Source organism: Cynocephalus volans, chromosome 15 (assembly GCF_027409185.1).
Source record: "Cynocephalus volans isolate mCynVol1 chromosome 15, mCynVol1.pri, whole genome shotgun sequence".
Classification (NCBI taxonomy): domain Eukaryota; kingdom Metazoa; phylum Chordata; class Mammalia; order Dermoptera; family Cynocephalidae; genus Cynocephalus; species Cynocephalus volans.
In genome coordinates, this window is record NC_084474.1 from 96357073 (window position 1) to 96380138 (window position 23066).

The 23066-nt window shown below is 48.9% G+C and overlaps 2 protein-coding genes across 3 annotated transcripts; both read left to right on the forward strand.

Annotated features, from left to right (window-relative positions):
• The first annotated feature begins 486 nt into the window (after positions 1-486).
• On the forward strand, positions 487-3709 carry EXOSC4 (exosome component 4). The gene is made up of 3 exons (XM_063079958.1): positions 487-677; positions 2975-3181; positions 3305-3709. The coding sequence occupies exons 1-3, from the start codon at positions 507-509 to the stop codon at positions 3662-3664; spliced, it is 738 nt and encodes a 245-aa protein (XP_062936028.1). The 5' UTR covers positions 487-506; the 3' UTR covers positions 3665-3709.
• A 1358-nt stretch (positions 3710-5067) lies between these two features.
• GPAA1 (glycosylphosphatidylinositol anchor attachment 1) lies at positions 5068-8593 on the forward strand. Of its 2 annotated transcripts, none has more exons than XM_063079713.1 (12): positions 5068-5246; positions 5533-5712; positions 5797-5908; positions 6106-6253; positions 6331-6432; positions 6527-6723; positions 6797-6993; positions 7103-7256; positions 7421-7516; positions 7663-7853; positions 7943-8113; positions 8262-8593. In XM_063079713.1, the coding sequence occupies exons 1-12, from the start codon at positions 5173-5175 to the stop codon at positions 8503-8505; spliced, it is 1866 nt and encodes a 621-aa protein (XP_062935783.1). In that variant the 5' UTR covers positions 5068-5172; the 3' UTR covers positions 8506-8593. The 2 variants fall into 2 exon arrangements, with proteins under 2 accessions (XP_062935783.1, XP_062935784.1); XM_063079714.1 differs by having other exon boundaries at positions 6373-6432.
• The last annotated feature ends 14473 nt before the right edge of the window (positions 8594-23066 follow it).

The window sequence follows — 23066 nt, forward strand, 5'->3', positions numbered from 1 at the left end:
GGTGTGCGACTGCACGCGCCTGTGTCCGACACGTAAGCAACCGGGTGAGTCCGTGAAACCACGGAGAGAACCGTGCGCCGGGCCAGGCAGACGGGCGGCCGGCCGCGGAGAGCGCCGCGCGGACGGGAAAGTCACCGCCGCTGCGCAGGGACGCGCCTGGGCGCACGTGCGGTAGGACTCGCGTCGGCTTTTAAACCAAGTGTGAAAACGAGAACAGAAGCCGTGCCCCGGGCCGCGAGGACGAACGCCCTGACCGACGCCCCGCACGCCACCCCGCGGGAGCCGGAAGTGGAGCCGGGCCGCCGGAAACCGGAGCTCCCCGGGAGGTCGAGTCGGGCGGGAACCATAGTTCTCCGGGGCCGGAAGTGGAGCCGGGCAGCCGGAAACCGTAACTCCGGGATGGCCGGGGCCGCCGGGAACCGTAGTTCTCCGTGACCGGAAGTGCAGCCGCACCGCCGGAAGCCGTAGTTCTCTGGGCGGCGGAGGGCGGGCGGGCTGCTGGCGCCATGGCGGGGCTGGAGCTCTTGTCGGACCAGGGCTACCGGGTGGACGGGCGGCGCGCCGGGGAGCTGCGCAAGATCCAGGCGCGGATGGGCGTGTTCGCGCAGGCCGACGGCTCGGCCTACATCGAGCAGGGCAACACCAAGGCACTGGCGGTGGTCTATGGGCCGCACGAGGCGAGTGCGCGCGGGAGGAGGAATCGCACAGCGGGAGCCGCGGGGCTGCCGGGCCGAGCGTAGGCGCGGGCGGGGGGCGACGGCCTGCGCGCCCCGTTCATGCAGCAGATGCTCAGGGCCGCACCCACTAGCAGTAAAGGCCCGGGTCCTCACAGTGCGCGGTACGGTGGTCCCTGCCTTTCTTATCGCCGGTGTCCCCGCGCCCTCCACTCTTCGGCGACTCCTCAACGTGCCAGGCAATCGCCCACTGCTCCCACATCTCTCAACCCTCTACTCCTGTTAAGCACAGGTCCTGCCCCCTTTCACAAGCAAACCACTCACAAGTCAAGTGTTGGTGGAAATGGAAGCCAGCTTTTATTCAGGAACATCGGGGACCTGGGGAGAGATGTTGGGCTAACCCACTTCTCCCGCAAACCTGAAGGAGAACGGCCAGACTAAAGCCATCTCAAAGATTCAGGTTTACTGAGGGCTTTTTAAAGAGGGGGCTGAGGAAATGGAAGATGGGAAATGCAGGAGGGAAGGAGACCTGAGCTTAGGGGGCTTCATGCAAGGAGCCAGGTGCAAGGTCTCCCCAAGGCTGGTTTCTGCTCCTGTCCATGCTGTTATCTCAGGGTCCTGCTGGAGGGATGGGATCAGCATAGCTTTACTGATGTCTTCTTTAGTTTCTGAAGGTCTGCTTAGTATATGTCTTTTTGCAAGCTTGCAGCCTCAGGCTGGCTTGGTAAAATTTACATTTATGTAAATAATGCCATCTTGCCCCATAACGAAGTTTCAAAATATCAAATAACCATGGGAAAAGAGGAAACCTAGAAAAATGCATGCCAAGGGAAAAAAACTGTGTTGCTTTGCTTCCCACAAATTTGTCCCCCTCTTTCCCTGGGTGATGGAGTCGCAAAGGATTACTCAAAGCCCATCTCTTTGGAGCAGTGAGAAGCCCTGACGTGGTTAATCTCCCAGAACCCTCAAGAAAGAGGCATTCTTTCCATTTGGGACATTAACAACGAATTGGGGTTCTCTTCCCGCATTTATTCTCCAGACCAGGAAGTTACAGGAAGAGAACACAGGTGGGGTTATAGTTTAACAATATAGGCTCGTAACATTCAGTAAAACAAGCAAAGTGATATTCCATAAGGCAATTTAAGTGATCCAACAAAAGCTTGATCTTAGCAAACATTCTTTCTCCCTACAGCAGCTTCCGAGTATCTTTACATATCAATTAGTAACTTGTCTGTCTTTGAACCAGCAACCTTACTGTGTTACAATTCTTCATCTTACAACAGAGACTATAGCCTGGGGAAATTTTACTGTTTTTTGCAAGGTCAACATTTTATATGCACTTTTAAGAAGTTAGACTACACCTGAAAGTACAAGAAACTAGGCCTTGTGAAATATATTTGCTTTATAGTATACTCCACAACTGTGTCCTTTTAAAAAATTTTAGAGCCCATGCGGTTTTAGGTCCCAAAATGACTTCAGTCCTGCTCACTCCAACACTCTGACATCACAGCCAGGATGACACCTCCGCACACCACCTTACCCACATTGACACATCCCTCACTATGATACACACTTCCTTGCCTTTCTGCACCTACCACCTTAAATGTCAGTTTTACTTAATCTTTCTCATCATTTTTTCCTCACTGGAACATCAGCTCCCTGAGGATGTGGACTTTAAGTAAAACCATCTGGTTTTACTGCTGTCTCCAATGCCGTAACAGTGCCTGGCCAGCACAGCCACCGAAAACATGTTTGCTGAGCTCATGAGTGTGGGAGCCCACTTTCCCAAGAAGAGGGAATCAGGACAGCTAAGGCCAGAGGGCCGAAAACAAGCACGGCACTTTCTGCGGAGCAGAAAGACGGCTGGTGGGGAGAGGGATAATTCCGAATTAAGTTGAGAAACAGTCTGCAGGGAAGTGAGGACTCAGGACTTTGTAGACCAGGGAAAGGATCTGGGATTTTCTTTCACGTAATAGGAAGCCTTTAGAAGGTAAGTAGAATGTGAGTGTGTAGGTGAGACAGAATCAGACTTGATGTTTGTAAATGCATTCTGGCCACAATGTGGAAAATGGGTTGGGAGAGAATGGGGCAAGGATGGAAACAAGGAGGCCAGTTAAGAGATGCATACCAGAGGTGATGGTGACTTGGAGACTGGCAAGTGGACCTCCCTCAGGCTTTGTTTTGGAGGTAAAATAGTCATCCCTGGCTGAAGTGGAGAGGGAGACTGAGCACAGCCACAGAAGACTGGGGAGTAGGAGCTGGGAGAAGTGGGCCTGACTCATGTGTCCTTCCTCCTCCAGATTCGGGGCTCTCGCGCTCGGGCCCTGCCTGACCGGGCCCTGGTGAATTGTCAGTATAGTTCAGCAACCTTCAGCACAGGCGAGCGCAAGCGGCGGCCACATGGGGACCGTAAGTCCTGTGAGATGGGTCTGCAACTACGCCAGACCTTCGAGGCAGCTATCCTCACACAGCTGCACCCTCGTTCCCAGATTGATATCTATGTGCAGGTGAGCTGGCTGCAACCTCAACCCTGGGAGGGAAGGGACTGGAGGGTGTGAGGGGGAATGGGGGTGCTAGAGGGTGGGGATGGCAGTGTGATGGACTGATGCCACTGGGGCTGGTCCCCACAGGTGCTGCAGGCAGATGGTGGAACCTATGCAGCTTGTGTGAACGCAGCCACGCTAGCAGTGTTGGATGCTGGAATACCCATGCGGGACTTTGTGTGTGCATGCTCAGCTGGCTTTGTGGATGGCACAGCCCTGGCAGACCTCAGCCACGTGGAGGAAGCAGCTGGGGGCCCCCAGTTGGCCCTGGCCCTGCTGCCAGCCTCAGGCCAGATAGCACTGCTTGAGATGGATTCCCGTTTACATGAGGACCACCTGGATCAGGTGCTAGAGGCCGCTGCCCAGGCTGCCCGAGATGTGCACACCTTGCTGGACCGTGTGGTTCGGCAGCATGTGCGAGAGGCCACTATCTCACTGGGAGACTGAGCACCCCAACACCCATGTCCACAATAAAGCTCCTCTGTTCACACATTCCTCACTGTACTTTGACTTCCCCACAGCACTTCCAGAGTGGCACGGAGCTCTGCAGAGCCTGGACTTGTGCTGGCTCCTGGGGATGACCAGAGACCCTCCTGCACATGTGTACTACATACCTCTTTGTAGCCTCAGGATGCAAACCCTTAAGAGAAAGATGGGCCGGGGGGGTGTCCCTGGGTGGAGAGAGCAGCACGTGCCAGGAAGGGTTTGAGGCAGCTGAGCAGTGAGGTGGGGCCTAACAGAACTAGCCAGGCCATTAGACTAAGGAGTCTGTTAATGCTCACCCAGTACATCCAGGGTTCTCAGGACAAGGGTTGAGGGAGAATTCAGCTGGCTATAGGTACTCACGAAAGATGCAGAGGACCTCATCCCATATCCTCTGGACTATGACTTGGACTAAATGCTCCCCTTCCTGCTAGGTGTCCCGTGGGCCTTTCCTGCTGCTTACCTTGAGCTCAAAAAGTACAACAGACACCTGTTGTCACCTGGAGTCTTCTCTCCTCAGCGCCGATCCTTCCCCCTGCCCCATCACTGCACCCTTCTCTTCAGCAAACTCCTCCTTCATCCACCTCCTGCTTTCAGACCTGCTTGAGTCCTGACCGCCAGCTCCTGCAGGTGGTGCTTCTCCCCTAATATCCCAGGGACTTCCTGGCCTAGACTGGAACACTACGCTTCCCGCTTTGTGCTGCACACGTCCCAGCTCCACGGAAGCCCATTCTGGCCAGCAGAACCATCCACATCTTCCCTGCAGTCATCTGACTGATAACCTCGGTGTGGGCACACGCTGACTCCGTTTGAGCGCCCACTGTCATTTTTGGCGACTGACATCTATACACACGATTCTTCCAACGCCTGAGCCTCTCGGTTCACAGTAGTCCCCTGACTTCGCACCCGTTCCACGATCATTCACAATCGCCCGTGGCATCCATACGCTGGCCGCCGCCGCCTCCGGCTTCCACCCACCGCTCATCACCTCTGACTCCTGCGAGCCTTCCACCGGCGCTTTCTCGCTGCCCCCGACAGCCTCGCCCATGGTCGGGCATTTTCACTGCTCTCCTCCGGTGTCGTGCACGGCCGGTCCGACCCTCCCGGAGGCCTCTCCCCGTCGGCTCTGAAACCGGGGCCTGGGACCGCGCCCGGAGCACCGTCAGCCAGCTTTGCTCAAGGGTCGCAATCTGCTCCTGGCACGCGCAGCGGCAGGGCGGGAGGGGCGCGGCCTCTGCTCTGAGCATGCGCGGTGGGGGGCGCGGCTTCTGCTCTGGGCATGGGCGGCGGCGGGGGGGCGCGGCCTCTGCTCTGGGCTTGCGCGGCGGGGGGGGCGCGGCCTCTGCTCCGGGCATGCGCGGCGGGCGCGCGAGGGTCGCCGGGACTGAAGTATGGGCGGGCTCGGGGCCCGGGTTTGACAGGAGCTGCGGGCGGCCGCTGTAGCTGGGGTCCCGGAGCCGCGCCGCCCCGCCATGGGCCTCCTGTCAGACCCGATGCGCCGGCGCGCGCTCGCCCGCCTCGTGCTGCGCCTCAATGCTCCGCTCTGGTGAGGACCGGGCCCGGGAAGGTGGGGACCCGAGGGCCGCGGGCTCGAGCTGCCGGCGGCCCCAGCTCACCGGGCCCGGGGCCTCGCCGGCTGCGCGTGCCCGTCCTCTCCCGCCCGCATCACTCAGGGTACCAGGCCCGGGGCTCAGCTTTCCCGTCCGGCGTCCGGGATGCCCAGACTCCGGGTCTAGGTCCCTCAGGCCGACCCCTGATGCGGGGCTTGAGGCCACGGGTCGGCGTCCCAGGTCCCGCTAACTCTGCGGCGCCCGCGCCATCCTCTCTCGCAGCGTGCTGAGCTACATGGCGGGCGTCGCCTGGTTCTTGGCGCTGGCTTTCCCGCCTTTGACCCAGCGCACGTACATGTCGGAAAATGCCATGGGCTCCACCATGGTGGAGGAGCAGTTTGCGGGCGGAGAGCGCGCCCGGGGGTTTGCCCGGGACTTCGCTGCCCACCGCAGGAAGTCGGGGTGAGCGGCAGAGCAGTGGGTATGGGGGAGCAGTGGTGGCCAAGGCCTGGCAGCTCTGCTCAGAGGCGCTCTCTATGTCTCCAGGGCTCTGCCCGTAGCCTGGCTGGAGCGAACCATGCGGTCAGTGGGGTTGGAGGTCTACACGCAGAGTTTTGCCCGGAAACTGCCCTTTCCAGATGAGGCCCACGAGCGCTATGTATTGGGGGAAGGGGGTGTGCCTGGGACCAAGCACCTTGGAGGGGTGGCATGGGGTCAGGTAGCTCAGTGGGAGGGATGATCTGGGGCCAGGGCAATCCATGGTGGGCATTACAGGGCCAGGGGAAAGGGGGTGGGGGAGCCTTCAGCCTTCTACCGTGAGATTACTGCTGAGGCTTCCCCACCATCCGCATACAGATGGTGTCAGGCACCAACGTGTACGGCATCTTACGAGCACCCCGTGCTGCCAGCACTGAATCCCTCGTGCTCGCTGTACCCTGTGGTTCCGATTCTACCAACAGCCAGGCTGTGGGGCTGCTGCTGTCACTCGCTGCCCACTTCCGAGGTGAGGCTCAGGGGCTGCTGGCCAGGGAGAGCTTGGTCATTGCCCCAGGCCCTGCTGATCCTGCTTCTGGCCTTCAGGGCAGATTTACTGGGCCAAAGATATCATCTTCCTGGTGACAGATCACGACCTTTTGGGCACCGAGGCTTGGCTCGAAGCCTATCATGACATCAATGTCACTGGTACGTGCTTTTGCCCTGCCCTGGTCCCTCCCTCAGAGTAACTGTCCTCACCAGCTGCCCTCCCCCATTGATGCTCATTCCCTTGCCCCTGCAGGCATGCAGTCGTCCCCCCTGCAAGGCAGGGCTGGGGCCATCCAGGCCGCTGTGGCCCTGGAGTTGAGTAGTGATGTGGTCACCAGCCTCGATGTGGCAGTCGAGGGGCTCAATGGACAGCTACCTAATCTCGACCTGCTCAATCTCTTCCAGACTTTCTGTCAGAAAGGGGGGCTGCTGTGCACACTGCAGGGCAAGGTGAGACCACCTTCCTGGGGGACACAGGGCCTGTGTTGGGGGGATTGTCTAAACCTGTCCCCACGCCTCCAAGCTGCAGCCCCAGGACTGGATGTCACTGGACGGGCCGCTGCAGAGCCTGCAGACACTGCTGCTCATGGTTCTGCGGCAGGCCTCCGGCCGCCCTCATGGCCCCCACGGCCTCTTCCTGCGCTACCGCGTGGAGGCCCTAACTCTGCGTGGCATCAATAGTTTCCACCAATACAAGTATGACCTGGTGGCAGTGGGCAAGTAAGTAGTATCTGGGTCCTTTTCCATGCTCTGGGGAGTGTCCAGGTGGGTGGAGCAGGGGATGGCCTGCAGAGTCTGGCTGGCCGTAACCCTACCCCACCCCTGACAGGGCTTTGGAGGGCATGTTTCGAAAGCTCAACCACCTCCTGGAGCGCCTGCACCAGTCCTTCTTCTTCTACCTTCTTCCTGCACTCTCCCGCTTCGTCTCCATTGGCCTCTACATGCCTGCCATCGGCTTCTTGCTTCTGGTCCTCGGTCTCAAGATATCCTCCACCCTTCTCTATCCACTTGTGGCCAGCCTCAGTCCCCTCAACTCTAGGCTGAGGAGAGTCCTCGTCCTGCTCGGGGTGGGGCGTGGGGGTGAGCCCTGGGTCACCCACCTGGCAAATCCCATCAGACCTCTCGTCAGGATCCTTAACTGGACCATGCTCTGGAACTGTGGATGCAGCTGCATGATGCCAGAATGGGACCTCAGGAGGCTGGGGGTCCCCTTGGACCCAGTGTTCCCCTTCCCCCAATACAGGTGATGCCACCCCTTCTGTTGTTGGGTTCTAGGGTCCTGAATGGTGCTTACTGCTGCCGTTTAGCATCAGCTATGGGGTGGTGGCGAGGGTCCTTTGGGCTCCTCTGGTCCCAGGGCCCATCTCCAAGTGCCCATACCCCCTGCAGGGTGTGGGGCTGCTCTCGCTGGTGGCACCCCTGCTCATCTCTCAGGCCGTGGGACTGGCCCTCTACATCCTGCCAGTGCTGGGCCAACATGTGGCCACCCAGCACTTCCCAGTGGCCGAAGCTGAGGCTGTGGTGCTGACGCTGCTGGCGATTTACGCAGCTGGCCTGGCCCTTCCTCACAATACCCACCGGTGAGATGCTGGGATGGGCAGGTGGGGATGGGGGGGCCTCCTTGACACATAGGCAGCCCTGGACTGCCTCTGAGTACCTTGCCTTGCAGGGTGGTAAGTGCGCATGTCCCAGACCGGGGCTGGATGGCACTGAAGCTGGTGGCCCTGATCTACCTAGCACTACAGCTGGGCTGCATCGCCCTTACCAACTTCTCGCTGGGCTTCCTGCTGGCTGCCACCATGGTGCCTGCTGCTGTGCTCACAGAGCCCCACGGGCCCCGGTATGTGCTGATCAGCCCCCCCCGCTTGCGCCCCCAGTGCCTGTGCCTCTTGCCACAGAGCCCTTCCCCATTCAACGCCCCTTTCCTCCTCCACTTGGTATCTATGCCCCCACCATGGAGTCTACTCTGATGGTGCCCCTCCACCCAGGCCGCTCTACGCTGCCCTGCTGGTGCTGACAAGCCCAGCAGCCACACTTCTGGGAAGCCTGTTCCTGTGGGGGGAGCTTCAGGAGGCACCTCTGTCGCTAGCCGAGGGCTGGCAGCTCTTCCTGGTGGCACTGGCCCAAGGCGTGCTGGAGCACCACACCTACGGAGCCCTGCTCTTCCCGCTGCTGGCCCTGGGCCTCTACCCCTGCTGGCTGCTCTTCTGGAACGTGCTCTTCTGGAAGTGAGGTCTGCCTGCCAGGGCATGCAGAGGGCAGGGACTCCACAAGCACCCATTCTGCCTCTTTCCTGGGAAATAAACAAGTGTATGTTTCAGCTGCTGTTTGGGCTCCTGGCCCACCGTCCATGTGGGATCCCAGGGCATGGGGGCAAGAGACCCCTGCCTTCAGGACTGGTGTTCCCGCATGCCTTCTCCCTGGAGGGGCTGCTGTGGTACAGAGATGGCATCCCTGCCAGCCAGGACATGGGTGGCAGGAGTGGGAGCCCAGCTGCATCAACCCTGGAAGGATGGCCCCCAGCCTTGGGGTCTGTCGAAGGGGCAATTGCAGACCCAGACCCTGCTCCAGCCCCAAGCACACTCTCAGCCCTGGAGGATACCGTCCAGGCTCAGAGGGCTCTGTGCACTGCTGTTCAGTGCTGCACCAGGCTTGGTTCTGGGAAGGAGGAAACACCATGGCCACGGCTCGGGGCCTGGCTGGAGCTGAGGCACTCAGACATCACACATTGCCATCTTCACTGCCTGGGCTGAGGGACAAAGGGCTGGAGCTGGAGCCCTACAGGGAGGCCCAGGGTATAGGGCGTGGGGTCCAGTCAAGGCCAGAATCTTAGTGTGATCCTGGGATGGAGCAGGGATGAGTTGAACCAGCCCAGGTGAGGTGCCCACAAGGCACAGAGAAGGCAGCACAGAGGAGCAGAGGCAGGATGGTGGAACCCATCCAGCACCCAGGAGCAGACAGGCCATGGGGTATGCAGCCCGAGGGGGAGGGCACAGATGGGCCAGTGCAAGGCACCAAGACCCCTGAAAGGAACCGGGAAGACCATTTTCCACTCTGAAGGAGAGAAGAGAGCAAAGCGTGGCCCTTTGGTGACATTAGGGCTGCCACATCAGAGACCTTGGTGCTGTGACTGAAGAGACCTCTGGTCATAGGAAGGCAAAAGTGCCTCGGCCAAGGGCCAGCCCATGGCTCACTTGGGAGAGCACGGTGCTGACAACACCAAGTCAGGGGTTAAGATCCCCTTACTGGTCGTCTAAAAAAAAAAAAAAAGATCCCTTTACCAGTCATATTTAAAAAATAAATAAGTGTCTTGGCGAGACACCCCAGGTACAGGGCCCAGTGTTGGGGAAGGAGACAGAATTGCCCTGCCTGGGGAAGCCAAAGGATCTGTTAGGACCAACTCAGAGGGCTAGTGTCCCTTCAGTAACAGTGCCCCTGAACGGCGTGTGGTTTGAGGTCCCAAGGAGTGTGCCCTCCCCCACATCCCACCCACAGGCTGCACTGCCCATCGGCAGCTCCCCTTGACACTGGGGGTCCCTGTTGCGGGGGGCAGGCTAGATGACTTGGCCCTACAGTGGGGGGATCAGCTATTGAGCTCCCCCAGGGTGAGCACCTAGAGACTTTCTCTCTGGGGTCTCTCTTCAGAGGAAACTGCTGATCCCTGTTGGGGAGCATATGCTCTCTGTCCAGCATTGTTGGGACTGGGACGGGGACACTATGACTAGCAGCCTTATTGTTAACTTCCTGTCTTTGGCCCACTCACCCGCAAGGCTGGAAACTGGTCACTTTCTCTGAAGCGGGGTGGAAACCTGAAGCCCCATCCCAGTCCAGCTGGCTTCACCCACCTCAGTGCCACTGGGAGCACCTCCCAGGCAGCAGGTGACTCTCCCCTGCTGAGTCCTGCAGGGATCCTTGCCCATACTTCCAGTTAGCTCCAAACAGCTTTGACCTTTGCTTCCATCTCTTTTTCCTTTCTTTTTTTTCCCTTTTTTTTTGGCAGCTGGCCAATGCAGGGATTGAACCCCAGACCTTGGTGTTATCAGCACCACACTCTAACCAGCCGAGCTAACTGGCCAGCCCTATGTTTCCATCTCATGAATTCCAAGACAGTATTAAACTGATGCATATTTTCATAAATCCTCATTGAAAATCCAGTTGTCACCCATCCAAGATGTGTACATCGAGACTAAACAAATGATATTCTGTTGTAATTATCTGACAAGGTGCTTAGCCTGCTCTGTACCCAATCTGTAAAATGGGGGCATCAATTGCACGTGTGCCGACCTGAGGAACTCGCCCTCCAGCCCTCGTCGTGCAACCCTTCTCTCGTGGATGGATGCAGAGCCGGATCCCTCCTGCTGCCCTCCATCTTCTCTAACTCACCTCGCCAGCTTCTGAACCCACCTGCTGGCAACACCTAAGAGTTCCCATGGGTCTTTTTATGAGCTACAGCTTAGCTGCAGGCCCTTGTGTTGATTGAGGGTCAGAAAACTCCGAATAACAATGGTTTAAACAAGGTAGAAAGTTGTTTCTCCTTCCTGTAAATGAAGCCCAGTTTAGCACCCCAGGGATTGTGTGACATCTGGGGACAGCCAGGGAGCCCCACTCAGCTCCCTCCCCCTTCAACATGGCTGGCTCTTGCGGCCCCAGTCACACGCCCTGTTCCCACCATGACTCAGTCATTGCGACCAACAGGAGAGGGGCGAGGCTCTGAGGGGCAGTCTCTCTGCGGAAGGTCTCTTCTTGGAATTCGCCCTGCCTGGTAGTCCCCAGGCCACACCTGGCTGCACAGGAGCCTGGGAGTGTCTTCATGCAGGGTGGTTTGAGAAGCAGAGCGTGGGTATCAGGGGACAAGGAACAGACTCTGCCAGCCCCAAGGTAAAACACTTAGGACTTTTTGATGCTGTTGTAAATGGAATTGTTTTCTTTTTCTTTTTTTCATTTTTTCTTTTCTTTTTTCTTTCTTTCTTTCTTTTTTTTTTTTTTTTGGCAGCTAGAACAGTGTTTTCTTAATTTTATTTTCAGATTGTTCATTGCTAGCATATAAAAATATAGCTTATTTCTGTATATTGGTCTTGAATCAAGCAACCTTGCTGAACTCATTTATTAGCTCTAATAGTTTTTGTGTATCTGTGGATAGTTTTTGTTTGTTTGTTTTAAGGATGACCGGTAAGGGGATCTTAACCCTTGACTTGGTGTTGTCAGCACCACGCTCTCCAAGTGAGCTAACCGGCCATCCCTATATAGGGATCTGAACCCATGGCCTTGGTGTCATCAGGACCACACTCTCCCAAGCGAGCCACGGACTGGCCCTAAGATATTCTCTATTTTTAAATAAAGTCATTTAAGGCTCTAAATTTCCCTCTTAGCATGGCTTTCACTGCATACCATAAGTTTTGGTGTGTTGTGTGCTTGTTTTCATTCACCTCAACATATTTTCTAATTTTCTCTATGATTTCTTCTTTCACCTACTGGTTATTTGGGAGTATGTTATTTAATTTCCACATATGTGTGAATTTCTCAACTTTCATTCTCTTATTGATTTCCAATTTCATTCTGTTTTGGTCAGAAAACATACCTTGTATGATTTCACTACTTTTAAATTTATTGAGACTTTTTTATTGCCTATCATATAGTCTATTCTAGAGAATGTTAAGTAGAATGTGTATTCTTCTGTTGTTGGGTAAAGTGTTCTATTGATATTTGTTAGGTCTAGTTGGTTTATAGTGTTGTCAAGTCTTCTCTTTACTTGCTGATCTTCTGTCTAATCATCCTATTATTGATAATGGAGTGCTGAAGTCTATAACTGTTATTCTCAAATTGTCTATTTCTCCCTTCAGTTCTGTGAATGATTGCTTCACGTATTTGGGGGCTCTGTTATTAGGTAAATATATCTTTATAATTATGTATTCTTGATAGATTATTTTTTATTATAAAATGTCCTTTTTTTGACTCTAGTATCAATTTCTCTCTTAAAGTCTATATTGTCTGATATTAGTACAACCACTCCAGCTCTCTTGGGTTATTCCTGGTGTGGGGCATCTTCTTCCAAATGTTTACTTCCTACCTATTTGTGTCTTGAATCTGAAGTGTGTCTATTGTAGACACCATATAGTTGGATCATGATTTTTTGTCCATTTTGCAATTTCTGCCTTTTAATAATTGATTGTACATATCTGTGGGGTACAGTAATGAATATCAATACCTACGTGCAACATGTGATGCGCAAACCATGATAATTAGTACATTCAACATCACACAATGTAATCATTTTTTGTAGCCCTTTACCAGTTTCTCACTAAACCCCCCTTCTCCCTTTCCCATGTCTGGTGGCCTCAGTTCTGTTCTCTCCTTTAGAAAGTTCAGCAAGGGCCGAGCCCGTGGCGCACTTGGTAGAGTGTGGCGCTGGGAGTGCGGCGACGCTCCCGCCGCAGGTTCGGATCCTATATAGGAATGACCAGTGCACTCACTGGCTGAGTGCCGGTCACGAAAACGACAAAAAAGAAAAAAAAGAAAGTTCAGCAAATTACTGTGATAGTTGTATCTTTCTTGCTTTATTTATTTTTAGCTCCCAGTTATGAATGAAGATATATGGTATTTCTCTTTCTGTGCCTTGCTTATTTCACTTAACATAATTTTCTCTTAAGTACATCCATGTTGCTACAAATTGCAGAATTTTATTCTTTTATGGCAGTGTAGTATTCTGTTGTGTATATGTACCACATTTTCCTTATCCAGCCACCCATCAATAGACATTTAGGTTGGTTCCAACTCTTGACTATTGTAATCAGAGCTGTGATAAACATGGGAGTGTAGGTATCCTTTCAACATGACGATTTCTGTTCCTTTGAGTATATACCCAGCAGTGCTGGATCATATGGCAGTATTTTTTTTGTTTTATTTCAGTTTTGTTGATGATGTTATTTATCTTGTTTTTGTTGTCTATGTTGTCTATATAGCAATTCTATCTGTAGTTGTTTGAGGATCCTCCATACTGCTTTTCATAATAGCTGCACTAATTTACAGTCCAACCAACAGTGTAGGAGCATTCCCCTTTCTCTGCATCCTCACCAGCATTTGTTATTCTCTGTCTTTTTTATAATAGCCAGTCTAACTGGGGTGAGATATCTCATTGTGGTTTTGATTTGCATTTCCCTGATGCTTAGTGATGTTGAGCACTTTTCACATGTCTGTTAGCCATTTGTGTATCTTCCTTTGAGAAATGCCTATCAGCTCCTTTGCCCATTTTTCAATTGGGTTACTTAATCAGTTAAGTTGTTTGAGTTCCTTGTCTATTCTGGATATTAATCCCTTGTCAGGTACATAGTTTGCAAATATTTTCTTCCATTATGTAGTTTGTCTTTTTGCTCTCAATTGTTTCTTTTGCTGTGCAGAAGCTTTTGTGTTTGACATAATCCCATTCATTTTTTTTTTCCTTTGTTGCCTTTGCTTTTGGGGTCTTGTTCTTAAAGTCTTTGCCCAGTCCTATTTCCTGAAGTATTTTCCCTATGTTTTCTTTCAGGAGTTTCATAGTTTCAAGAATTATATTTATGTAATCCATTTTGAGTTGATTTTGTTATATGGTGAGAGGTACGGGTCTAGTTTCATTCTTCTACATATGGATATCCAGTTTTCCCTGCACCAATTATCAAACAGGCAGTCTTTGCCCCAATGTATGTTCTTGTTGCCTTTGTCAAAGATCAGTTGGCTGTAAGTGTGTGGGCTGATTTCTGGGTTCTCTATTCTGTTCCATTGGTTCTACTGTTTTTATGCCAGTTTCATGCTGTTTTGGTTACTATAGCTTTGTAGTATAATTTGAAGTCAGGTAGTATGATGCCTCTGGCTTTATTTATTTATGTATTTATTTCTTTTGCTCATGATTGCTTTGTCTGTTCAGGATCTTTTGTTATCAGGATCATTTGAATTTTAGGATTGTTTTTTCTATTTCTATGGAGAATGTCATTGGTATTTTGATGGCAATCACACTGAATCTGTACATTGCTTTGGGTAGTGCTGACATTTTCCCAATCCAAGAACATAGTATGTCTTTCCATCTTTTTGTGTCCTCTTTAATTTCTTCTTTTTTTTTTTTTTTTTTTTTCAAAAAGATGACCGGTAAGGAGATCTTAACCCTTGGCTTGGTATTGTCAGCACCACGCTCAGCCAGTGAGCCAACCGGTCATCCCTATATGGGATCCGAACCCGTGGCCTTGGTGTTATCAGCACCGCGCTCTCCCGAGTGAGCCACGGGCCGGCCCCATCCTCTTTAATTTCTTTCAGCAGCAATTTGTAGTTCTCATTGTAGACATCTTTTACCTGCTTGGTTAAATTTAATCCTAGGTATTTTATTTTTTGGTGACTAATGTAAATGGGCTAGTTTTTTTATTTATTTTTCTGCTAGTTCGTTATTGGAGTATAAAAACACTACCAATTTTTGTGCATTGATTTTGTATCCTGAAACTTTATGAAATTGTTTATCAACTCAAAGAGGGTTTCTTTGTTGTTGTTGTCTTTAGGCTTTTCTATATACAAGATCATGTCATCTACAAACAGGAACAGTTTGACTTCATCTTTTCCAATCTGGATGCTCTTTATTTCTTTCTCTTGCCTGATTGCTCTGGATAGTACTTCCAATACTGTGTTAGATAGGAGTGGTGAGAGTGCGCATCCTTGTCTTGTTCCTGTTCTTAAGGGAAAAGCTTTCAGATTTTCCCCCATTCAGGATGATATTGATGGTGGGTATGTCATATATAGCCTTTATTATGTTGAGATGTTTTCTTTCTATGCCTAATTTGCTGAGAGTCTTTATCATGAAGGTGTGTTGAATTTTTTCAAATGCTTTTCCTGCATCTTTTGAGATAATCATATGGTTTTTGGCCTTGATTTTGTTGATGTGGGTATCACATATTGACTTTTTTATGTTGAACCATCCTTGCATTCCTGGGATGAATCCCACTTGATAATGGTGTATAATATTTTTTGATGTGTTACTGTATTATGTTTGCTAATATTTTCTTGAGGACTTTTGCATCTATATTCATCAAAGATATTGGCCAGTAGTTTTCTTTTTGTTGTTGTAGTTGTACCTTTATCTGATTTTGGTATCAGGGTGATCCTGCCCTCATAGAATGAGTTTGGGAGAAAGGCCTCTGTTTCAATTTTTTGGAATAGTTTGAAGAGAATTGGTATCAATTCCTCTTTAAAGGTTTGGTAGAATTCAGCAGTAAAGCCATCTGATCTTGGGCTTTTCTTTGTTGGGAGACTGCTGATTACTGCTTCAATCTCATTGCTTGTTATTGGTCTGTCCAGGTTTTCTATTTCATCTTGGTTCAGTCTTGGTAGTTTGTATATGTCCAGAAATTTGTTGGCATACTTATTTATAATAGTCTCTAATGATTCTTTAGAATGTTTCTTTCTCTTGCCTATTGCTCTGGCTAGTACTTCCAATACTATAATATTAGAGACATTGCTAGTTGTAATGACTCCTTTTTCATTTCTGATTTTTGTTATTTGGGTATTCTCTCTTCTTTTTTTAGTTAGCCTAGCTAAGGGATTGTCTATTTTTGTTTATCTTCTCAAAAAACCAACTTTTTGTTTTATTGATCTTTTGTATTGTTCTTGGGTCTATATTTCATTTAATTCTGCTCTGATCTTAATTACTTCTTTCCATCTACTAATTTTGGGATTGAATTGTTCTTGTTTTTCTAGTTCTTTGAGGTGTAGTGTTAGGTTGTTTATTTGAAATCTTTGTATTCTTTTGATGTAGGTATTAATTGCAATAAGCTTCCCTCTTATTACTGCTTTTGCAGTATCCCACTGGTTTTGGTATGATGTGTCTTTATTTTCATTAGTTTCAAGAAATTTTTTGATTTCCTGTTTAATTTCTTCTTGGACCCCTAGTTTGTTCAAGAGCATGTTGTTTAATTTCTACTTATTTATATAGTTTCCAGAGTTTTCCTTGTTATTGATTTCTAGTTTTAATCCACTGTGGTCTGAAAAGATACTTGAAATAATTTCAATTTTTTTTTTTTTTTTGAGACTTGATTCGTGATCTAACATGTGGTCTATCCTAGAGAATGTTCCATGTGCTGGTGAGTAGAATGTATATTCTGTAGTTGTTGTGTGAAACGTTTTGTAGGTATCTACCAAGTCCAATTGGTCTAAAGTGTAGTTTAAATCCTGTGTTTCTCTATTGATTTGTTGCTTAGATGATTTGTACAGTGCAGAAAGGGGTTAGGTCCCCAACCGTTATTGTATTGGGGTCTATCTCTTTCTTTAGGTCTGATAGTGTTAGCTTTAAACGTCTGGGTGCTCTGGTGTTAGGTGTATATATATTTATGATTGTTATGTCTTCTTGCTGGATAGATCCTTTTATCATTATATAATGACCTTCTTTGTCTCTTTTTATGGTTTTTGGTTTAAAGCCTATTTTATCCAATATAAGAATAGCTACTCCTGCTCGTTTTTGGTTTCCATTTGCATGGTATACCTTTCTCCATCCCTTCACTATTAGTCTGTGTGTGTCTTTACAGGTGATGTGAGTCTATCTTAAAGAAAGCATATAGTTGGGTCTAGCTTTTTAATCCAATCAGTCAGTCAGTCTGTCTTTTGAATGAGGAATTTAATTCATTTACACTTAGGATTGTTATTGAACAGTATTGTCTTCTGGCATTTTATCAATTTTCATTTGGATGTTTCAAATGTCTTTTGTTCCTTTCTTCCCCTTTTATTGTTTGTCTTCAGTGCTGGTTTTTTTTGAGGTGGTAGGATATAGTTTCTTTCTCTTTCTTGTTTGCATTTCTGTTCTACCAGTAGGTTTTGTTCTTTCTTTCTATATTAATTGTAGCAATAATAGTTTTTTGGATTCCAGATGCAGCACTCCCTTGAGGATTTCTTGTAGGGCTGGTTATGTGGCAGTGAACTCCCACAGTTTTTGTTTGTCTGGGAAATACACTATTTCTCCCTCGTTTCTGGAGGATAGCCTTGCTGGGTATATTATTCTTCGCTGGCAGTTTATTTCTTTTAGTATTTTGAATCTATCATCCCATTCTCTTCTGGCATGTAAAGTTCCTATTTAGAAGTCTGCTGTTAGTCTGATGGGGGCTCCCTTAGAGGTGACTTGATGCTTTTCTCTTGCTGTTTTAAGATCTTCTCTTTGTGTTTGAGTTTTGCCAATTTGACTATACTGTGTCTCAGGACCTTTTAGAATTGAATTTGTTTGGTGATTTTTGAGTCTCCTGGATCTGAAGGTCCGTGTCTCCCCCGTATACCTAGGAATTTTTCTGCTATTATTTCATTGAATATGTTTTCAATGCCTTTTCTTTTCTCCTCCCCTTCCAGAACATCCATGATTTGTATACGCACTAAAGGTTGTCTGCTAGCTCTGTTAAGTTTTCTTCATTTTTTAAGTTCTTTTTTCTTTTTCCTTTTATTTTTTTTTTTAAATCTACCTGGGTTATTTCAAAAAGACTGTCTTCAAGATAAAAAATTCTTAGGGCCAGCCCATGGCTCACTTGGGAGAGTGTGGTGCTAATAACACCAAGGCCACGGGTTTGGATCCCTATATAGGGATGGCTAGTTAGCACACTTGGGAGAGCATGGTGCTGACAACACCAAGTCAAGGGTTAAGATCCCCTTACCAGTCATCTTAAAAAAAAAAAAAAGATCAGAAATTCTTTCTTGTGCTGGCCTAGATGGCTGCTTAAGCTCTTTGTTGTGTTTTTTATTTCATTGAATGAATCTTTCATTTCCAGAAGTTCTGCTACATTATTTTTTTAAGGTATTAATCTCTTCATAAATTTCCTCCTTCAGATCTTGGATAGTTTTTCTCATTTTGTTGTGTTGTCTGAATCTTCTTGCATCTCATTAAGTTTCCTTAAGATTGTTGCTCAGAATTCCTTTTCAGTCATCTCAAGGGTTTCCTGCTCTGTGGGATCTGGTACATGAGAATTATTTTATTCCTTTGGTGGTGTCATATTTTTTTGCTTTTTTCATATTCTAGTTTCTCTATATTGACGTCTGATCATGTGGTAGAGCAGTGTCTTCTTCTATTACTCTTGAGTGGGCTTTGAGTAGAGAGACTTCCTCCTGTAGATGTGTTTTATATTGATTATTGAGTGCAGCATTTTAGTATTGGTTCCAGGTAGACGCAGTAGTGTAGTCTCCATGTGGGCACTTCAGCAATATTCAGTGTTGGAGTTGTGTGTGAATGCCTCCATGGCCTAGACACTGGAGCACTTAGTAATTCCTTGCTGAGGTTAGTAACACTATTTTGGGTCATTGAGGACATGGGTGAGCTCTCAAGTTCTAAGGAGAAGCACATGGGCCCCTGTTGCTCTTTGGCTGGAATAGGTGACCCTGGAAGAGTTTGGTGGCACCCTGGCAAATTCTATGACTCTCATGGGTGCAGTGGGGTACACTGGAGCTCCTCAGTTTGAATGGGTGATCCTGAGCAGGGTTTCTCTTCTTTCCAACAGTCAGAGGCTCCTCTTAGGTCCTTGCTTCCCCTATTTGGGGGATGGGTTAGTGGTGGTTGAGTATTTTCTTCCTTATTCTATTTGGGTATCCTGGGTTTCTGCTCCCTCTGGGAGTTCTGCATATGTCTCTCCCCAGATCAAGGCAGTCACGTGGGCTGCACACATATGTCCCACTCCCAGGTGTGTTACCCTGGTGGGCAGTTTAGTCCCCCTGTGGTTTGGGCCACTGGGTTGCAGGTCTGCACTCATTCACCTCTTTCCCCAGGCTTGTTGGTGACCGTACTTGTGTCAGTGTGGTCATGTGGCCAGTGGGTCACCACCATCCTTGTGGCAGTGGTGGTGAGGGTGGCTGTGGTGGACCACTCACATGGCGCCAATGTCTGCAGTGCAGCTGCTGCCCGCACAGTGGCTCCCCCATCCATGCTGTCAGCAGGGGCTGCCCTTGGCTCCTGAGGTCCTCATGCTCCTCTCAGTTCCTTAATTGCTTTCTTTTGTGTTCAATAGATATTTTGTAGTGTACTATCCTAACTCTTTTGATAGTTCTTTTTTCTTTTTTTATCCTTTGATGGTGGGCCAGGATGGGGTCTCAACCCTTGACCTTGGTGTTACCAACACCATGCTCTAACCAACTGAGCTACCTGGGCAGCCCTGGATATTTCTTTTGCTATATTTTAAAGTTTTTTCTTGATTGTTGTCTAGAGGTTATGGTTAACATCTTTTTATAAAAATCTGTTCTGATTAATACTAAATTAATTTCAATAGTATTAAAAGATGTTACCCCTATATAGCAATGTCTATGTAATGTCCATTCCCCCCCTTTTATGTTGTTATCAAAAATAACATCTTGATACATCCTATGCCCATCCACATAGATTTATAATTATTCCAAGTGCTGAAAATATAAACTTGCCAAACAAGAATTCTCTATCTGGCAAAACCTTCTTTCCTTCAACAACCAGGAAAAATTAAGACATTCCCAGATAAATAAAATGAGAGAGTTTTTCATGAGCACCCCGCGAAGAAATACCAAAGGAAGTCCTCAGGCTGCAATGATAGGACACTACACAGTAACTCAAATCCATGTGAAAAAATAAAAGCACTAGTAAAGGTAACTGCATAGGTAAATATAAATATAAATGTATTTTTGTTTGTAACTTTTTCTTCTGACTTTTTTCCATTAGAAAAAGGAAAAGTATTTATTGAATTTGATGCTAATATAACAAAAACTCCCTCATCAAAAAGAGTAATAAAGGGCCGGCCCGTGGCTCACTCGGTAGAGTGCGGTGCTGATAGCGCCAAGGCCCCGGGTTCGGATCCCATATACGGATGGCCGGTTCGCTCACTGGCTAAGCGTGGTGCTGACAACACCAAGTCAAGGGTTAAGATCCCCTTACCGGTCATCTTTTAAAAAAAAAATTTAAAAAAAAAAAAAAAAAAGAGTAATAAAAAAGGAAATGTCCATTTTATTAAAATTGCAGAGAGATAAAAACACACGGTATGTAAGAATACTGCCATCTGCAGAAGATTTCCTATAACTTTGGCTCTCCTGAGTTTCAAATACCTTCATAGAGCAATATGTCATTGCGCTGCCTTCTGGCCTCCATAGTTGCAGATGACAAATCTTTTTGCTAAACGTTGTTGAGGATCCCTTGCACGTGATGAGTTGCTTCTCTCGTGCTGCTCCCAAGATTCTTTGTCATTGTCTTTCAACAATTTATGATGTGTCTCTTTTAATTTATCCTACTTGGAGTTTGCTGAGCTTTCTGCCTGGATGTGTTTTTCATCAAATTTGGCAAGTTTTTGGCCATTATTTCTGTAAGTATTCTTTCTTCCTATTTTCTTTCTCTCTTCTGCTTCTGGGACTGTCATTATGCATATGTTGGTATGTTTAAAGGTATATGCAGGTCTCTGAGGCTCTGTTCATTATTCTTTTTTTTTTTTTTTTTTTTTTTTAATTTCTCTTCCTCAGACTAGACAATCTCAATTGACCTGACTTCAGTTTTGGTAATTCCTTCTTCCACCTGCTCAGATCTGCTTTAGAGCCCCTGCGGTAAAATTTTTATTTCCATCATTGTACTTTTAAACTCCAGAATTTCTGTCTGGTTCCTTTTTATAATTTCTATCTCTTTATTAACCTTCTCATACTTTCCTTTAGTTCTTTGGACATAGTTTCCTTCAGCTCTTCAAACATATTTTGAATAGCTGATTAAAGACTGTAAATCTAGTAAGTCTAACATTGGGGCTTCCTCAGGATTAGTTTCTATTGAATGGTTTTCTTTTTTCCTGTTTATAGGTTAGAACTTTTTGTTCTTTGCATGTCTCAATTTTTTGTTGAACAGTGCATATTTCAAATAACATTGTTTTGTCCAGCCAAATCCATAGCTGAAGTCACCCCAAAAGTGAAGACAGGGGAGTTCCCACAATGGAGTGTCCCAAATCACTCTGAGATGGGGCCCATTCAGATTCCAAAAAAGGAAATAGCAGGGTGATCAGTCCAAAGCATTTATTAGGGGAACTTACCTACAGAGGGGGACTGCTGTCTATCCTCACAAGAGATGGAAGACAAGGAATGTTCTACCTACATATATTCTCAACAAGAGGGCCGGGTTCTGGGGTTTTATATAAGGGTTTAAGAAATTTGGCTCAGGGTTGGGGGACAGTTTCTACGTGATTAGCAAAAGGGTTAACTTCTCAGTGTTTTTGAGCAACAACCTAAACAGCTTTATCAGTGCCTAGGGATGGATGTTCAAGGCCTTGGCTTGGGCTCAGTCTTGCAGGGGAAAACATGTAGCTGGCTTAGGCAAAAAGGGGTCAAGACACGCTGTGTTTCTCAGCCAGACATGGGAAGTAAGTGCGGGGTATCAAGTCTGTATTCTTGTCATATGTGGCATTGAAGTCTACTTGGTTAGCTTAGTGTTCAGCTAATCATTGAACCAATAGTTCCTTAAATGCCTGGAACCAGTAAATTTCAAGTCTTTCTCAAGAGCCTCTGTGTGTACGTTGGAGAATGCCTTCAGTCCCAAGCCATGCAGCTTACTAATCTACCTTAGCATTTACTTCCCTCTGCACAGAGCCTCAAGGTCAGCCAGAGGTGAGAGCTTAGGGCTTTTTTCAGGTCTTTCCTGAGTATATTCCTCACCCTACTTATGTGTGTGACCTGTATTCCCAGAAATGTGTTGGGCTTTTCAAAGCTCCTATGGACATCTCATCCCTTGCTCTTCCTTTGAAGCTTTTTGTTTAGTCTACTATTTGCCCCAACTGTTATCCATCTCCTCAGGCAGCTGTGAAGTTACAACACTCGCCTTTAACTGCTTTCCACAAACAGCCTCAGGAAGAAGCTACGGGCACTGGGCAAGTTCTGAGTCCGTCTTGCAAGGGTGTCTTCCAGGGAGCCACCAGACAAGGTAAATAACGACAAATCTTTGCAAATGAGGGCATCCTGCTCCCTCCAGTATCAGAAATGTGGGCTGTTTCCAAGATTACCACTGATCTGGAGAGCAGGGTTGAACCAAGGAAAGTTAAAACACCACAACGTTCACTGTTCTTACTGACAGTCACCTGTTTTCTTGAATGACCACTCCCTGGGTTGCTGAAAGTCTTTGATTAATTTTCAGCGTTCTGAAAAAGTTGCTCCTGGCAATCTTTGCTAGTTTTATCCTTGCTTTTATGAGGGAAGGGGGCGGACAAATTTTCAAAGGTCCCTCTGCACTTTTGCTGACCACTGACCTTGGCCGTCCTGCTCGAGGCTCCTGCGCTTGTTTCCGGGCATTTGTGCCTGGCAGATCCTTGTCAAATGAATGAACGAGAGGACAGCGTGTCGGCCTGCGCGGGCAGGGGCGGGGGACGCCCAGAGGCTCCAGCCTTCCCGCACTGCCCGCCCTTTCCTGGAGCCACGGCCCTGCCTGCGCCGGGGGGAGGGGGAGGTGGGACCCCACCTGCGCCCCGCTTCCCTGCCTTTTCTCTCTGTGGGGGTCGCCCCCCGCTTCGGCCTCAAGGGGCAGGATTCGCTGGGGCCCGCGCCAGGCCTAGAACTACAGCGATGCTGGAGGAAGCCCGACGCGGGGTCCCGAACACTCGCTGTGCCAAGACCGGAGCGCCCCGGCGTCGGAGGGGGCGCAGTTGGGGTGTTGTCACGGCGACAGAGGACGCGACGGGACTCGGTCCAGGCGCCGCGAGGGGTTTCCACGACGACCGGAGCGGTGCGCGAGGCGGTGCCCGAGGCGGTGCCCGGGCCCGTGACGGACAGACCCGGCCCGCCCGCAGGCCCCGCCCCCGCGCCCGGCTCTCGCGATCGTTGGGCTCGCGCGGCGCCGCAGG

Coding starts and splice junctions, on each gene's coding strand:
- GPAA1 (XM_063079713.1), top strand. CDS start 5,173: ATGGGCCTCCTGTCAGACCCGATGCGCCGGCGCGCGCTCGCCCGCCTC. Junction 5,909..6,105: donor ATGAGGCCCACGAGCGCTAT/GTATTGGGGGAA, acceptor ATCCGCATACAG/ATGGTGTCAGGCACCAACGT. Junction 6,724..6,796: donor TGTGCACACTGCAGGGCAAG/GTGAGACCACCT, acceptor CACGCCTCCAAG/CTGCAGCCCCAGGACTGGAT.
- EXOSC4 (XM_063079958.1), top strand. CDS start 507: ATGGCGGGGCTGGAGCTCTTGTCGGACCAGGGCTACCGGGTGGACGGG. Junction 678..2,974: donor TGGTCTATGGGCCGCACGAG/GCGAGTGCGCGC, acceptor TTCCTCCTCCAG/ATTCGGGGCTCTCGCGCTCG. Junction 3,182..3,304: donor AGATTGATATCTATGTGCAG/GTGAGCTGGCTG, acceptor TGGTCCCCACAG/GTGCTGCAGGCAGATGGTGG.